This window comes from Lipomyces tetrasporus, assembly GCF_029532465.1.
Source record: "Lipomyces tetrasporus strain NRRL Y-64009 chromosome Unknown POJ06scaffold_4, whole genome shotgun sequence".
NCBI classification, from domain to species: domain Eukaryota; kingdom Fungi; phylum Ascomycota; class Lipomycetes; order Lipomycetales; family Lipomycetaceae; genus Lipomyces; species Lipomyces tetrasporus.
The window spans coordinates 73120-90803 of record NW_026611599.1 but is presented as its reverse complement, the minus strand read 5'-3'; the positions used below and the strand labels follow the sequence as shown (position 1 = coordinate 90803).

General features: G+C 47.9%; 4 protein-coding genes across 4 annotated transcripts; 2 read left to right on the top strand and 2 right to left on the bottom strand.

Moving 5' to 3' along the window:
- Positions 1–3288: 3288 nt before the first annotated feature.
- POJ06DRAFT_208167 (general substrate transporter) lies at positions 3289–5170 on the top strand. Its single transcript, XM_056185400.1, has 2 exons — positions 3289–3964; positions 4014–5170. The coding sequence occupies exons 1-2, from the start codon at positions 3444–3446 to the stop codon at positions 5155–5157; spliced, it is 1665 nt and encodes a 554-aa protein (XP_056044307.1). The 5' UTR covers positions 3289–3443; the 3' UTR covers positions 5158–5170.
- A 3170-nt stretch (positions 5171–8340) lies between these two features.
- POJ06DRAFT_83011 (fatty acid desaturase-domain-containing protein) lies at positions 8341–10010 on the bottom strand. Its single transcript, XM_056191627.1, has 2 exons — positions 8842–10010; positions 8341–8788 (listed from the first exon to the last, which is right to left on the bottom strand). Exons 1-2 carry the CDS (start codon positions 9725–9727, stop codon positions 8397–8399), a joined length of 1278 nt encoding a protein of 425 aa, XP_056044306.1. The 5' UTR covers positions 9728–10010; the 3' UTR covers positions 8341–8396.
- Positions 10011–11419: 1409 nt separating this feature from the next.
- On the top strand, positions 11420–13258 carry POJ06DRAFT_208159 (catalytic protein). Its single transcript, XM_056185399.1, has 2 exons — positions 11420–12512; positions 12569–13258. The coding sequence occupies exons 1-2, from the start codon at positions 11525–11527 to the stop codon at positions 12886–12888; spliced, it is 1308 nt and encodes a 435-aa protein (XP_056044305.1). The 5' UTR covers positions 11420–11524; the 3' UTR covers positions 12889–13258.
- Positions 13259–15263: 2005 nt separating this feature from the next.
- On the bottom strand, positions 15264–16562 carry POJ06DRAFT_82995 (NADP-dependent oxidoreductase domain-containing protein). Its single transcript, XM_056191626.1, has 2 exons — positions 15823–16562; positions 15264–15770 (listed from the first exon to the last, which is right to left on the bottom strand). Exons 1-2 carry the CDS (start codon positions 16404–16406, stop codon positions 15371–15373), a joined length of 984 nt encoding a protein of 327 aa, XP_056044304.1. The 5' UTR covers positions 16407–16562; the 3' UTR covers positions 15264–15370.
- Between the last annotated feature and the right edge of the window lie 1122 nt (positions 16563–17684).

The following is a 17684-nucleotide window of genomic DNA, read 5'->3' as shown; positions in this document are numbered from 1 at the left end:
GTGTTTTTGGATCATAGAGCCGAAACCCCGATTGCTCTCTAGGATACCAACAAAGACCGCGAATGCCGTCTTATTTATGTTGCAGCTTGTTCTGGTCCTTAACTAGATACTGAGCAACACAGCCAAAGACACGCAAATTTTACACGATCGGTTGGCAATTGAACCTGGAAAGGAGACTTCGAACCTGAGGTTGCAGTTGGACTGATTTGCGCAGATGTGCTGCAAGTAGCAAGGCAACGCTCCAGAACATGGGAGGCATGCTCTTTCTCGGATATAAGGTCCGATTCATTCGCTCAGCGGTCCATTCTACTGAGGAGTGTGAGCGATTGTGCGCCTCAGTCTAATGCCTCGTTGTCTGCAGAATTCCACCAAATTAGTCAACTCGTATTCGCCGCCATTGTCGCTTTGCAATTCCTTCAGTGTACGACCACTCTGGGGTGACCTTATTTCCTCCATACTCTGGCCAGGTGACAAGTAGCAAGTAACAGTGACACTAGGCTACATTTGGCAAAACGTCGTTGCCATAGTAGATTTGGTAGTGTCAGCGACAGCAGCTTTTCCCATAGTAAGTTTACCAGCATTTTCTCGACTTCGAACAAAAATCCTCCGCCGCCCCATATGTTAGCCTTTGATACCAGAATAAGCCCGCAGCGCACTGGCGATTACCTGAAGTGGAACAATTATTTTATTTGCCCCCATACAGGCACTTGAAGAGTGAGCACTATTTATAACCCAGCTGCGAGGCAACGAAAATATGCCTGATTTTTTAGGATTTTTCTGATATGTGTTATTAGCAGACTGTAGGTCAGGTACGACCGTTTCCCACACAATACGGTCGTGCCTCCCAAGTAACAGATCACCCAGCGGCCAGAGATGGAGGAAATAAGGTCGCCCGACCACTCTGCCGTTCCGCCGCAGCAAGAAAGTCTTTAAACTTTGGGACAATATCAAAAGTGCCACTGTTGAGAAGTTTCATAATATCAAAAATGCCATTTCACACTGTACCCAGCGTACCCAGCACTAATCCCCGGTACTCACTCCCAAACTTAATTTGCTTGATGATAGCAATCGTTATATGGTGCTTCGACTTTAGTCGCGACACTTTGAACACAACCCTAACCCAGAGATCGATAAGCAACAATTTTACGGCGTAATTTGGGTACCGCACGCTATTTGAGTATCAGTCAAGATCTTATGGCAGAGAGTGAGAATTAGACCCTTGGTCTCAAAGGCGAGTCAGATGTTGAAAGTGGTCTTCCAAGGAGGTATCATTTTCATCTGGGTTCCATATAGTTTGCACGCAAGTTGGGGCTTGGAAGCCGACCAGATAAGTGCAAACTGAGTTTGCAAAGCCTTCCACACATTGTTCGCTTGCTCATAATCGAGGTAAAGCTCCTGATACGGTGTATCCATATTGACAAGCAACGCAGAAAGACCATTCTCATTCTTCTGGCGCTTGTCACATTCTTCTGGCGCTTCTCATGAGAAGTTGGGAAAATCCCCTTAAAGGCCTGCTTTATGTCCAGCACCGATGACAGATCCAGACGAGGAAGACTGCGCAGAAGTTGCCATTCCGTGACGATCTTCTCTTCTGATCGCCGGCTACGTGACGCTGTGCAAAACACAACATCGCTGGATCTTTTCCGCCATGGACGCTGACGCGCAACTCAGTCCAGCAAGAACATAGCCAGTAGCGTGACGGCATTGTCCTGGACGTATGGGTCAGTAAAGTAGGAGGCACTGTGAGTCGTGCTAGGTAACTGGAACGGCTCGATGAGCTTGAGGTACGGGTGTGTGTTAGGCGGCTAACCTGAGGTAGCAGGGCTCTAACCTCGAATTGGCCGTTGGTACAGAACAGCAATCGGCCATGCTTTGCGGACAACTCCGGGACGCAAGTACTTTGTACACTCACTAGTCTACATTAGGGCTGGACACGATACGATATCGGCAACTGGGCGATAACGCGCAGGAATGAGTAGAGTGACTAGTTTAACGTTTTAAGAGGTAGGGTTAGGGTTTGGAAAGGAGGGTTCAACAGAATATATTAAATATGATCTCTGTAGTTACCCCACAAAATATCTCTGCTGGGGACTTTGGCGTGCACTTAATTGAGTAATTACTTAGTCTTTCCATCTCAACGCCCTTTATTTACCGTGATGAAAATCAGATGGAATCTCGGCGATACGATACGATATTCAACTTCAATATCGTATATCGTATCGCCTAAATTATCGCCGGAGATACGATATGGCGATATCGCCTACACGGCGATATCGTGTCCAGCCCTAGTCTATATTATAAAGCACAGCCAGGCGTACACAAGAATTGCCGGAAAATTCAGTCACTTGGGCCATCGCGCTGCCGAGGAGCTATATCCTTCAACTTCACGATTCTTGCGGGGCAGCATTCACTCTGCTCTAATACCGTCCTGAACATTCTGTTCAGCCTATGAACGGCAGGTAATCTTGTTGAAGGCGATATGATCTTTCTGTTCAACCAGGCTGGTGTGCTCTGGCAGTAGATGGCTGTCGACCAATCACATTAGTAAAGCTCTCGTCCGATGCACCCGACATTCGGCGGTGTGTTTCGTCCGTTGCGGTGCTTCCCAAGCCGGCGTTCAACACATCCATCAGTGATCATAGACTATTTCATGGTTGCGGCAGGGCCTGTAACAGGTTTGGTCACAGAAGCGACCATGCGTTTCGCGGCCATCCGTTTAATTAGTGTAGTAGTAAAGAGAAAGCTAAGAAATTCACTAGGTTTCATAAGATTTGACATGTTTCTGAGAAGTTATTAATTTGTGATTGTGATTTAATCGCCTTCGCACTACCCTCAACGGGCACCGTGCATTCCATAATCCAACCCTTACCATGACGTATGTGGCAATTGCCCGGCCCTTGGCGAACCGGACTTCGCGTCGATCGCTTGCCTTTTCCAGCGATCCCGTGCCTGGCACGTTTCACAACTCAGCCTGAGCTTACACTCATTCCAATAAAGTTAAGGGTTAGGGCATTTTCGCGGCAGAAGTTTTTCCGATGCAGGTGGGCGTGGCATTTTTAGGTTTAACTAAGCTCTGTCCCTGCAGCGAACTGTTCGCCTACTTGCTGCAGTTGGACCCCGTTGTTCTAGGAGTTGCCCCTCTTGCGACCATCAATTATTAATTTGTGCCTGCCTTCCTACTACGTCATCTCGCGTATGCTTCGGTGTTAATTGCTTTTTTTTGTCTCTGGCGCGTGCGGCTTGATGCATGGCTGCAGCCGCCTCTTGTGTCGAGCAGTCGAGCAGTAACGAACCTTCGCTAAGGATGGCTACTGTTACAGTTAAATGGCGAAATTGCAGTTTCCAGTCGCAGAAGAGTACCGTATAAAAAGGCCTGGCGAGTCGCCTTATAAGATTTTGTGTCTCTCCCCTATATTCGTTCCTCCAGCTGCAGCTCGAACAAGATGGCAAAGAAATACTTCGGACTTCGCGGTAGGGCATTACATCGCGCCGTCGCGACCGTCGCTGGTCTCGGCTTCCTCTTGTTTGGTTACGACCAGGGCGTCATGGGAAGTCTGCTCACTCTCCCCACCTTTACCTCTACTTTCCCGGCCATGGATGTCGGTACCAATGTTCCAGCAGACCAGCGCGAGCACAACTCTACCATCCAAGGAGTCGCTGTCTCACTGTACGAGGTTGGCTGCATGCTCGGTGCTATCACCACGATGGTTACTGGCGATATATTTGGTCGCCGCAAAACTATATTCTTCGGTGCGATTGTTATGATCATCGGCACCGCCATCCAGTGCTCTTCGTTCTCGCTCGCTCAGTTCATTGTTGGTCGCATTGTCACTGGCACTGGCAACGGGTTTATAACCGCGACAGTCCCAATGTGGCAGTCTGAATGTGCCAAACCGGAAGCACGTGGCCAGTTAGTTCTGATCCAGGGCGCCCTTATTAGTGGTGGAATTGCCTTGTCTTACTGGTAATTTCGATTATGTCGAATGTGTAATATCTATATTGATGTCTTCTAGGATTGACTTTGCATTCTTCTTTGTTCCCGGGCAAGCCAACTGGCGTTTTCCTGTCGCCTTCCAAGCCGTATTTGCCATCATCCTTGTGTTCACAGTCATGGAGCTCCCTGAGTCTCCGCGTTGGCTTTTGAAAAAGGGATTTGACGAAGATGCGGCCTTCGTCTTTTCCGCTCTCTCTGACACTCCTAAAGACAGTCCAGAGATTGTGGATGAGGTCAACGAGATTAAGGCGACTCTCACATCCGAGCCCCGGTCATCGTTCCGGGAAATATTCACATTCACAAAGGAGAAACATTTCCATCGCACCATGCTTGCGTTTTGGAACCAAGTTATGCAGCAGATCACGGGTATCAACCTTATTACCTACTACGCTGGAACCATCTACGAGAATTCTATAGGTCTGTCGCCGATGAAGGCAAAGATTCTTGCCGCTTGTAACGGCACGGAGTATTTCTTGGCCTCCTGGGTCGCGTTTTATACAATTGAGCGCCTCGGCCGGCGCAAACTTATGCTCCTCGGTGCCGTTGGACAGGCTCTCACCATGGCAATTCTCACCGGCACTGCCCACGCCGCCGACAATGGCAACGGCCAAGCCGGCATTGCAGCCGCTGTCTTCCTTTTCGTCTTTAACACCTTCTTCGGAATTGGCTGGCTTGGGATGACTTGGTTGTATCCGGCCGAGATTGTGTCCCTGCAAGTCCGCGCCCCGGCAAATGGTCTTTCGACCGCCGGTAACTGGGTGTCTAATTTTCTGGTTGTCATGATCACACCTGTTGCCTTTAATAATATTGGCGCATACACCTACTTGGTCTTTGCAGCAATTAACGCCGTTATGGTGCCCGTGGTCTACTTCTTCTATCCGGAGACTGCAGGTCGCTCGCTCGAGGAAATAGACGAAATATTTTCGCGGAGCAACTCTTGGACTCCGTGGGATGTCGTTGGAATCGCGAAACGCTTGCCGAAGCATCATGACGTCAATGAAAAGCGAGATGAAGAAACTGGAAAGGGCCATTTAAGTCACAGGAGGGGGAGCCCTGCCGAGAAGCATTACGAGAAGCATGACGCGAAGTACAAGGATCAAAATCTGCTCGACAGTCGAAGTGGCAGTGACCTCTCGAATAATTCTGTCGTGAATCAGCGATAGATCATATGTTTAGTGATACGTTTTCTTATTCGCGTTGTACATAGATGGTTTGAATATCACATCATTTGGTTGAACATCTTGTTTGCCTTGCGTTTGCGATGCGAGAGCGTCCGAAATCAATTAAGAATGAAAACCCGAAATGAGAGTATGCTGGTGAATAGATTAAACTCTAACGTTTGCAAGGCTACATGCAATACAGTCAAACCTCGTTATCACGATACTCGACCCCCGATATAGCGATAAATTCCGGTCCCGTAATTTTAAAAATTTGGTGAAAACTCTGTTCGTTAACACTATTGCCTTCCTAAACAAGTTTAGTGCCCCGCTAAGCCGATACGAGGTAGCTGTAAACATTACATCGTGCTAACGGGGTTCCACTGTATGTTGTACTCATCTTATTGGAATTTCCTGAGATGACTGCGTGCTGTCGCCCCCTGCCTGGCACCGACAGAGCTGAAAGCCGCTGCACATGATAATATTGCTTGTACCCATATATCGGTTTGTTCTGTCCCCCTTCCATCGCTCAGAGTCTGGACTGCAGTGAGCATGTTCAGAGAGCATTAATGGCAATGAGATTAAAAAGCAGAGTAGCGAGTTGTTCCTTGCCAGAATTAGACGCTAGCTACCGTATGTAACACCAGCAGAATGTCAATTAATGACCGTCACAGTTTACAGGACAATGGAGTGTAGCTGGAGCTCCATTCAAGTGATCCGGCCCTCAGCAGCGCCTAGCGCAGGCGTCTCATGGTATTCAGTGCCAGCCACTCAGCCACATAACACCTTCGATAACCCCGGTATTGTGCCCCTAATCGATAATGTGGTCCAGCAATCTGTAAAGTCGATATAGAAACTCCATGGAAGTGATATACCGCATCCAGCAGCACCTAGCGCAAGTGCCTCAATTGCACTCGATGCCCAGCCACCCACTCAGGTATATAACACCCTCGATGAGCTCTTCATATTCTTCTCGCCTCATCAGTATATTCACTGGGGACACTTTCGTCAACCAGAACCGAATTTGAACTTTCCAGGATTCATATCGCCATGTCTGCACCACTGACCGTTATATAAACCGCAAGAAGAGGCGTAGGACAGTATGGAACATTTTGCTCGTACTTGCGGATTTGCGGCGATCAAGTAGTCGGTGAAGTGCACCATACAGAATGAAATTTTTTCCAAATGCCTCGGAAAATATAGAAGCACCAGAAGGTTGCCGGAGAATATGGGTCAGGTTGGGAGTGGACAGTCACGGAAGAGAGAAGCGAGGTCAGCAGAGCTGGACTAGCAATTGGATGGTCGCTCTCAGATTTGCAAGGCAAGGAAATCGGCTCAGTGGCAGAAACGCAGAACAAAGCTTGTTCATAATCATTCTATGGACCGGTATAATGGACTTACTTTTCATCAAAATCGGCCAGACGTCCTGGTCGCCACACAAGCTGAACACATACAACCCCAAGGCAATATCGATATGCTGCAAGAACCAACAGTCGGCATTTATGGACGACATCCAGACTATGATCTTCTCTAAAACGGAAGAAGACTAGCGTGCAATAATCGTCTCTCCAGTACTCAACTGACTGCATGTCATATCTCAAGGACCAATGGTTAGATTCGTTAGACGGTGAGACGAATAAATGTTCGTTAGAGCAACATATTAAGCACAACGTAAACTTCGGATTTCGTACAACATGTCCAGTCGAAGCATCTCACCATACTTTGAAGGCCCGTATGCTACATGCGTCGGCTACATTGCATGCATCGGCCCTGCGATTGTTAGAGCACGATTCTGGAGTCAGCAACTGAAAGACATATCAAAGTCAAGAGAGAACTTTATGTCTCCGCTTTCAATTCATCGAAAAATTGAGCCCATGCGTCGGTGTTGGTGAGCTGCGAATTATTGAGAAGGAAATAACCAAGATTTCTAATGGATATGACATGGAAAAGTCGGTGCCGTGCAAGTGCGCAGCAAAAGGAGCGCTTTCTGCCGCCCTGTCGGCACGATATAATACCCGGCCGACCCATCGTTCTGGACCACCCTTGCTGGCGTATAGATCTGCCGCGTGGTATGGTCGATCTTTGTAATGATTGGTGCAGAAGAGCTCCAAGCATGATCCGCCAAGAGACGTACCGCGCAAAGGACGGCCGAGCAAAAGTTGAAGGGAAGCACAATAAAAATTACTAATTATCGTTTTTGTGCCAGTGTTGATTATTACTGCTTGTTGTGATTGTTCTTGCTGTCCTCCTGATGCAATTGGATTGCGCAAGTGTTACCTTCTAGTCAGGCTCACGAACTTCTACCCTACAGTCCCTGGGCTAACTAATGCTGGGTGGCTATTAGCAAGTACATCAAGGAGCGCGTAGAACCACGGTCCATATGCTGTGGCTGCTTGGGCGGAAGCTATTGCTCGGCTTTCTCGCGATTTGTAAGATGCAGAATCAGTTTTATGTCAACATTACCGCGGAGATGCACCTGCACCGAAGTCGTGGGTAAGCGTATACTGACCCGCTCTCGAAGAGGTTAGAGCGAAGGTGAAGCGAGAAATTACTAACTTTGCATCGCTAGCGAGATGATTTAGGCTTAGTGTTGAACGTAATTTTCTCGGTCTGGCAGTGATCCACTCGAAGATAGATAGTGGTTTGGGATCCAGAATGCGGTGTTGAGTATATGGGAGACCGAGTGCGTATCTTTTGGACTGCAGCATGGTCGCCAACTCAGGCAAGGGTTTTCGGTCGATGGGGTTTCATTCCCACGCATCCAAGGAAAGATGCGATCCTGGTTGTCGTGGACCGTTTCAGCAAGATGGCACACTTCATCGCGACGTCGGAGCAACGTCTTCAAAGGACCTGGCGCGATTATTCCTCGACAACGTATGGAAGTTGCACGAATTGCCTAGTTCCATCATCAGCGATAGGCGTCCGACATTCGTTCCAAAGTGGTGGACGGAATTGTGTAAGAGCCTCAGTATCCAGCAGAACTTCAGTGCAGCGGTGCAGCGGTTCAACTACAAGCGACTGGAACGAACTTGTGCCTCTGGCCGAATTTTACACTGCTGTTGGATGTAATTGCTCGTGGATAAGTTTATGGGTCGCCGAGCACAACCGCAAAACAAGCACGGTCAACGAATAAATACCGGCCCTGCTTTCAATAATTAAGGAATCTAATCTAAAGTCTATGCTTCTAGGAACTATGCAAACAAAATATGTAATCTAGCGTGGCAGAGTCTGCGATAGGACATCGCCTACTTGGCTGTAGTGAGCGGACGAGGCGGCATGCCCTTGCCGTGCAGGTTACGGTAAAAGAGGATACCGGAACCCTTGACGCTCTCCTCTGCAAACATGCAGTTGCGCTGGTTGCGCCAGAGGGCCACGAGCAGGTTCGTGTCCGTGTCGGCGATGTACGACGCGCCCATGACCTTCTTGATGGCAGCGGTCGCCTCATGCGAGTAGTAGAACGGGATCGTCGACACCAGGTGGTGCAGAACATGCGTCTCGATGATGCTGTGGAACAGATGGCGGCCAATGAAGCCAAAGTCACGGTCGATAGTGGCGGTCGCGCCCTTTGCGAACGTCCAAACGTTGTCGTGATAGTGCGGCAGCGCGCCGTCCGAGTGCTGCAAATAGGTGATGGCAACTAAGATGTTAGCCGGCACCTACGACTGCGCTCCGCAGAGATGGAGCACTTACCGATCCAATGGTTTACCATCAGGTAGGGGATTCCGTAGAGCAGAATGGCGTTCCAGTGGCCGACGGTCTGTCCGAAGAGGTAGAGCGCGTAGATCATGGCAGCCATTGCGACGTCGGAGATGATGATGTGCGGCGTGTCCTTGGGCCCAAAGTACGGCCCGTCCTCGCCCAAATAGAAGTGGTTCAGCTTGTAGAAGGGGACATCGTACGAAGGCCCGCTGACAGCGACGAACAGGTACAACGGCCAGCCAAAGACTTGGTGGATGAACAGCTTGTACATGGACACGATGGGCGCGTCCTGCACCATCTCCGCGAACTCAGAGAGCCCCGGGTCGGCGTGATCGCCGAACCGGCTCTTCACAAAGGATTCGCGCGTGTGCGGAACGAACACGACCTCCCGCTCCATGTTCCCCGTGGCCTTGTGGTGCTTGCTGTGCGACAGGCGCCACGCGTGGAACGGCACCAGCAGGAAGCTGTGCAGGAACAGGCCGACGCTGTGGTTCACTGCCTTGCTCTCAGAGAACGCTCCGTGTCCGCACTCGTGCCCAAGGATCCAGATCCCGGTGAAGACCATACCCTGCAACACCGTGTACAGTGTCCACGCGGCGAACCGCGCGACAGCGGTCGGCAGATAGTGGATGTACGACGCCGCATACAAGAGTGACCCCACCAGGAAAAAGTCCCGCGCCACGTATCCTAGCGACCGCACCATCGACGGGTGGAAACAGTGTTTGGGTATAGCATCGTAGATTTCCTTCATCGTGAAGTCGACCTCTGTGAACACCTTTCCGTTCAGGTCGTAGTGAAATTCCTCGACACCCGCCTCCAGCCCGGCCTTAGCCCGATTACCCTCTTGTGCGTTAGGAACTCCTGCTTGGACAGCCATTGTTATGCTAGCTTAGATATTCCGAAAATTGTTTTTTCGGACGTGGCTCAAGGGAAGAAGGTGTCAGGGGCAAGAACAAACGAATTATCAGACTGGCCGGGTAACTCGCTGTTCTGGCCACCGGATATTAGGGAGATAGGGCGAGTTATGTACGGTGGATCACGGCAGCACTGCGCGGTGGCGAGCTCTGCAGTTTGGGGAGAGTCTGCGCTATGTGCAAACTTAGCGGAGCTGCTTGGAAATGCGTTTGTAGATATAAGTATTGCATTAGGAGACTTAGGACATTTAAGACATAGAATCTAGTACAATAACGTGACCTCTGAGACCAGACGAGGTCGTTGCAGACCTTGGTCAAGCACACCGGCGCTGTCGTGTGACTGCGAGCAGGCGCTGCGACGGTTATGGCACAATGCCCGTGTCTTGTCATCGCTGACATTCGGGCTGATTGTTACCCTGATTTTTCCTTATTTTGGTGTAAAAACTTTAAGGAAAACTGCTGAACCTTCCCTGGAAGTACTACTGATAGTTACTCTTGCAGTAACGGAATTAAGTTTACGCTTATTCCACAATAGTTTTAGTTGGAAACTCAGCCCATTACATTCTTTCAGTCCCCTTGCCCTAACATTCTTCAAGGATCCCCTTGTCCCCGTTGTTTACATTCGATAGTTATAACGCGTCTATTCCCACGCGTTTTGTTTACCATAACTACTGACAATTATATTCTCTCTTACGCAACAAGAATTATAGCAAACATGGAATCGTCTGTAGTTTCTCCACGAGGATCTCAGTACTCTCAAAAGTGCGCATCTTGCCGCACTTTAATTTGTTGCGCTACTAGTGAGGAACCTCAGCAGAGGGGAGAGCCTCCAGGTACGATGTGCAAGCATCTAGGACGAAATGCTCTTAAGGTAGCCAAATGCCTCGTCATCGACTAATATAGGTGACCAAAAGTCAGCTGCGTCAATGGACGATAAACAGTAACCTTCTAGTCTGTGATTACAGGCGACACTGTCAAATTGCGGGAACTTCCTAAAGATCTTACGACTAAGCTAGATTTCGAAAGAGTCTAGTGGCCGAGCTAACAGCCCTGGCTAAAGTAAAAATGTAAGATATGCAACAATGGATGATCCGCAGCCAAGCTCCTAAGTCAATAGATATGGAGAAGGTTCAGAGACTAGAGCAGTGGGTCTACGTGCGTAGACTTAAGGTATAGTCCACTCCAAGCGTGAACTCCAAGTGCTAATTAGTGACGCGCATGAATGGATTAACGAGATTCCCACTGTCCCTATCTACTATCTAGCGAAACCACAGCCAAGGGAACGGGCTTGGCAGAATCAGCGGGGAAAGAAGACCCTGAACTTGAATAGTTCTACTACTCAATGGGGTCAACAGCAGGGGCGCAAATGCGTCTGGAGCCTGCTAGTCGAGGAAGCAGCAAGTGTGAGAGCTTCCCGGCAAGACAACCTGGAACGAGGGAGCCTAAGTCGCGAGAGTGATATGGTAATCCCGTGGCGAGCCTCTAAAGCCGTCGTAACGCGCCGTCCAGAGAGGCCATCGCCGTTCGGACATTCCAAGTCCGGTTTGCCCGAACAGCACGTCATTAGTAACCTAAAATGTCGCGAGCGTCTTTTGAATTCGGCGTTGTGGCGTCGGCTGTACCTGTGGCGTCAACCATCTCTCCAAAGGAGTTTACTAACAGTTACAAGGTTAAGCCCCCTAGGATGAAAACCCAATTACCAAAATGGGGTCGCACTGCCCTTTGTAGAGGCAGTCCGTTTGTTACGATGTTGAAGATTGATGGACTTTCAAGCGAAAGGGCATGGGAAGCTTATATATGAAGGTCGTGCGCTCCAATGTATTCAGTTGTCGGTTGCCTATCAATCTCATAGATTCAACATGCGTTCCTTCGTGTTACCCTTCACCTCGGTTCTTATACTTGCAAATTTGTCAGTCGCTTTCCCTATTGCCGGTCTACACCCTGGCAGTCTTGAGGGCTTTAAGGATGCTGTTCTTTCTCTGTCAGCTGGCGGAAGTGCGATCTGCATTACCGGCACTGTCGCAGTAAACGTTTCAACAAGTACGAATGAAAAGCTTCACTTCGGGGAACCATCTAGTCAATTTGCGGTGACGGAGACATTTGTTGAATTTTTATCAGTGAATTCGTCTCTACAGACTCGAGTTTATGGAGGTGATGCCTCCGTCTCTGGAACTTTCAATATTAATGCCAAGCTTTGCTATCCCGTCGGCTGGTCGGCCAAAAAATCGTCTAAAGCTATTCAGTTCTTAATCCATGGTATTGGATTTGATAAATCCTACTGGGACTTTGCCAAACAGTACAGCTATATTGATGCCGCGGCTGCAGCTGGCTACCCCACGTTTTCGTATGATCGTCTGGGTACGGGAGCTTCGGATCACCCCAATCCCATTCAGGTGGTTCAATCGTCTCTCCAAGTCGAGATCGCGCACTCTTTGATTCAGTCCCTCCGTGCCGGTAGGTTTGGCAGTCAAAAATTTGACTACGTTGTCGGTGTTGGACACTCGTTCGGTTCTATTCAGTTCATCGGAATTACCGCCACGTATCCTAAGGATCTTGATGCCGTTATATTAACCGGTTTCTCCCTCAATACAAATGGCTTAGGGCTCACATTTGCCGACTTTAATCTCGCCATTGCGAGTCAGAATCAGCCCTTAAGGTTCGCAAACCTCCCTAGCGGTTATCTTGTTACAGGGTCTTCGATCTCAAACCAATTTGCGTTCTTTCGCTATCCTCAATTTGATCCTAGAGGTATGTGCATGCCAGTCCTCGTAATTAGTGACCCTATGCGCTGACATTGCTTGCAGTTTTTGCCCAAGACGAGTCAACAAAGCAGACTGTGACATTTGGTGAGATATTCACCGTAACCAAGCCGATCGTGCCTGCCGAATACTTCACTGGCCCGGTAGATGTCGTCATTGGGGAATTTGACATGATCTTTTGTCAAGCAAACTGCACCGAACCCAGCGACCAATCAGTCATGGTTCAGCCTGCACTGTACCCTGCAGCCAGTAATGGTTCGCAGGCATATATCGTACCTGGGGCAGGTCATGCTATTAATCTTCATTTGGAGGCAAATAAGGCTTTTGCACAGATCCAGGGTTTTGTCAAAGTTAATGGATTCTAGATTGCGTCTCAAGTTGGGTAAAAGTGAGCGTGTGTATTATGTTGGGATGTTGTCCTGAAGCCCTCTTCTTTGTGCACCTGCTTAGGTCTGAGGGGTATTAGTTACCAAACCCCTGAACAGGAATGGGTTGATTGCTCTCATTCCTTATTTTTAAACTTGTCCTCAAAGGACTGGTGACCCTAAAAAATATCTACGGTATCCAGTCTCATTGTCCTATGCTGATCGCTCGATCCCGAATCAATCAGGACTCGCTATGGCTCTAGTCACAGTGCCTTTTGTTGTATCTCGCGCTGACTTAGCTCGTCGGCTCATCATTTTGTAGCGTGAGTTCTATGACGCAAACCGATCATTTACAGCTGTGCAGAGATCCAATCAACTACATCAACTACATATGTTTTGTCTGTGTAGAGTAAGTGTATATTAATAAGCGAGACGTGTATCAACGGGCGCCTCAAATGTAGATGGTGTAAGTGTAGTTGACTTCAGTGTATGGGGTGACCCACTATGACTGTCACCGTCCCCTCAGTAGAAGCCCACCTAAGATTTTATGCCAATTTTGAAGTCGTCTTGATTAAAAATACCTTACTACCATGTAGGCTGCCTCTCTGACCTTTTTCGCTGACCATTTAAAGCATCTCTTCAGCAGCCAGTTATTGCGCCTTACCAATAAGCCATGATAGCTCCCGTCTTCTGAACTCGTCATCATTGAGGTGCATGCTCTCAAGCTGTCCTTTCTCCTCCATGATTGAGAGGAACAAAAGATTTAGGTCAGCGGTAATACCAGCACGAAACCATGACCTCAACACTTGACACATTCCTATTGTTCGCGCCTGAAGATTACTCCGTTGAGGGACAACCATCTGCCCTGAGCCTGAGAACAGTCTTTCACTCGGCAGACATGGATTGTAAACCCTGACCCATACGTACCGAGAGAGAAAGAATGTCCTGTTCCTAGCGACTCTTTTGACTGAGAAATTTCCCGCTCGATCGTGTCTAAAACTCGAAATCCGTGAACGTTAATGATATGGCTTATGTGGCTAAAATTCAGATCCTCATCCGCAGCCTCACTAAGCGTCTAATGATCTGCCAAGTGTACGCGCATATGGTAATGGCGGCTTGCTTGTCGTCAAAGAAGACATTCTTGGAGAGTTCACCTAACATGCCTCGTTGAGACTAGCATGCGTCACCTTAAAAAACATCGCCACATGATTGAATTCTTCCGGAATTGCCTTATCTGCTGAACTCCCACTCGCGTGAATAGATTGAATTTTCCCGACAATGTCCATCTCAGTCGTATCACTCCCCACAGCGCATTATACTAGTATTATTGATCCAGCACCAATTAGATCATCCGTAGCGAACAATCCCGTTAGTAGCAATCATATTGCACCAGCTTTATCTGAGTGACAAGGACGATCTCTTCCTCGCCAACTTGATGGTTCGGCAAATGGACCATCCCGTCTTGATCATAATCCCGCATCTTGGATAGCGATTCCATCATCTTCTTTGACCATTTGTTACGGTATTACTGGAAATCATCGTGTTCATGGCCATTATGATCGGATGGACGGCTTTGCGGAAACTCAAGGCACTCAAATACCGATAGCAGGTCTTTTCCGAAATGACGAGACGGTCATGGATGCCGATATACTTTGGATAGATCTCGGTTCAGATGTGAATCTTCCGACGATGGACAGACTAGTGAGGACGTCGTATGAATCGGAAAAAGTTATGACATTCGGCGGCGACACTGATATGCCAAGAGGGACTTGATCTTGCGACCTCGACCGGACATATTCCCGGGAGAAAAATTTTCCATAGTCTGGAAATGCTTTCTCCAGTTTCGAAACACCCTTGCCATATATGGTCCCGAAGAAATGAAACATCACTAATTGTTGTCGAGAACTGATATTTTGTTTGACCAAGCACGCATGGCCCAAAAGAGCACTAATGGCGTGAACTTAGATACCCTCATATTCCATCAGACTTATATGTGATAGATGGCCGAGTGCCTGGTGGATAATGACTGGGTATTCTTCATAGCTTGGCCTGTTATCTCGCTTATATTCGCTGTCAGCATCATTGGAGATCATCGCATCAGCGACGGAATTCTCGATTGCAGAAATTACCTTGTCCAGAACACTGCCATCAAAAGCAAAATGTTCCTTGCCATTGGAGGCTTGATACCTCCACTGGTTCCGGCTTATTCACGCAAAATTCAAGCCATAATTAGCATCGTATGTGAATTTGCCGTGGCGAGATTCCAAGCTCTTAACTAGTAGTATTATTGGCGGCGACGATCTAGCTTGTAATGGTTAGAGAGTTGACTTGAGGCCAATCTATAGCAAGGCATAATATTACTTTCCTATTTAACAGGGACTACAGCACAACTAGAATAGAATAACAGGCATCCGATGTTCAACGCTCAAACATACATTAAACATACATTTTAACATACAACATACAATGGCGCCTCATAAACCTAGTTATTATCCAAATATGAGAAATAAGGAGCATCCTTTTCAACGAGCTCCCAAAGCTCCTCAGCGACTCTAAGGACTTCCACCGGCAAAGGGGCAGCGTTTTCGACATTCCTTAGGTTCTCCTCCAGCTGAGATATCCGCGATGCACCAATAAGCACTCCGGCATCGCCGCTGCTGGATATAAAGGAATGATTCAGCAACCAACGGAATGCAATCTCATTGCTAGTTAGGCCAAACTTCTCACCAGTGACACGCAATTTGTCTCCTGCTGCGAAGTAGCTGTCCTTGTAAAATGTCTTTTGCGATAGCTGTCCAACACTGCTGTCAGCGTCATATCGGCTCCCGGATTGGGGAGCCTCGCCGCGCTTGATATTGGAGAAGAAGCCTCCAGCGAGAGGACTAACAAAGAGATATTAGCAAACCGCAATCTGAACGAAATAGAGTGACTTACGAGTAAGCATAAAAGACAATCCCCTTCTCCTTCAAAAATGGAAGCAAGTCTTCCTCAATTCGTCGTGCAACTATATTGTACATTCCTTGATATACTGTAGGCCTCACCCACCCGCGCTTCTCAGCATTGTCCAGGAAGACTTGGACCTGATCAATCTTGAAGTTCGACAGTCCCAAATACTTGAATCTTCCTTGCACATATAGGTCATTCAGTGCGGGGTGTGTTTCTTCGAATGCCGTCGCCGTGTCCGGGAAATGTAAGTACAAGATATTAACCGATTGCACTCCAAGGCGCGAGACTTGCTCTGGAATTGTCTTCATGAGGTTATCGTAGGATTGACAATTGGGAGCCGAGCAGTCAGCTTTAGTGTCGATCACGAATCCTTCAGTACTACCGGCGCCGAGATCACCTAATATTCGCTCGGACGCAGTCATCTGATCGAAGCCTGGATAAATATATGCTGTGTCAACTTGCTTAACCGAATATTTCTTTAGTACATCTAAGAATGATTTTGCGGTTTCAGTGGTCGGGATCCGACTCTCACCAAAACTAGAGGCGCCGAAAATAAGCTGCATTGGTGCCATTCTTGCATGGAAGTTAATCGATTAGTAGGCAACAAGTTAAAATACTATAATGGCAAGTCCAGATATCGAGGGCTTTACATTGAATAGGTGAATTCAAGCAATTTCATTCGAATATTGAATTAGCTCAGCATTTCGGCGCCGGACCCGCTAATCGACTCTAGCAATGGCGTCCCTGATCTCAGCCAGAGAGCCGATACTCCGATCCGAAATCACCAATTTATAGAGCCGATACTCCGATCCGAAATGACCAATTATCAAGCGCCCGATACTCCGATCCGAAATGACCAATTTTCCGTCTTCCAAATCCAAAATTCACATAACTAGTTCGTGCTTTGGCTTGTAGCGCTGACGTACCGAACACACATGAATGTTGTAACTGGAATCGGCCTCCAAGCGAAAATGCACAGATGTTGCTATGCTGTCGACAGCGTAGTCCTGTTTTTGACACTTATTCCTATTTTCGAAGCACCATGAGCAATTTGGGAATAAATCGCAGATGAGTGGCATATATTTATGAGGCGAGCCTACCTTCGGTGCAAGGTTCTCCAGCATATTGAGCACGAGCCGGTCCTAGCCATAGTACACGGCACGTCTTAAACGGCCGACAAAAATCTCATTTTCGCATTTTCAGATTTAAAGTTCGGCTCGACCAACTTTTGACCTGATTTTATGACCTTTCCCTTTTTGGTCTAGCTTTATCCTCTCGACGACACTATTCTGTTAAGCCCGGAGCAAATTTGCCAAACAGATGGCCGCCAAACTCCAAAAACTTCCCGTAAAATGGTGCCAAAACATGACTTTATGCATTTCAAGGAAGAACAATTAAACCTTGTAGCAGGCTCTACCGGCGCGACGCGATCTCGCGTGTTGCGGTCGAACGCGTCAACGTTCGCTATTATTGGTAATACATCCACATTGTTTGCTACATATAATGGCCCAGGCAATTTTTTTAAATATCCCAGCTGATGTCGAAGTCTGGAGAGAGCGTCTTTTCAATCCTCAAGACGGTTTGACTCTCACTAGTGAAGAGTAGGCCCAGATAAGAAAATACAGTAGAGTAGAGGCATGACTAAATCATTATATAGATTCAAGAAATACTTTCCATTTGCAGCCAACATATATAAGCGTGCAAAATCGGGACAGTTAAACAAGAATAATGTTAGGGCAGAGTATTATGAGTGCCGCCTTTTTGGAAAGGCTTCTCATGACAAAAAAAATCGCGAACCCCGACGACAAGCCGCCAGGGCAGGTAATCTGAACGTCTTATGTCGACACACG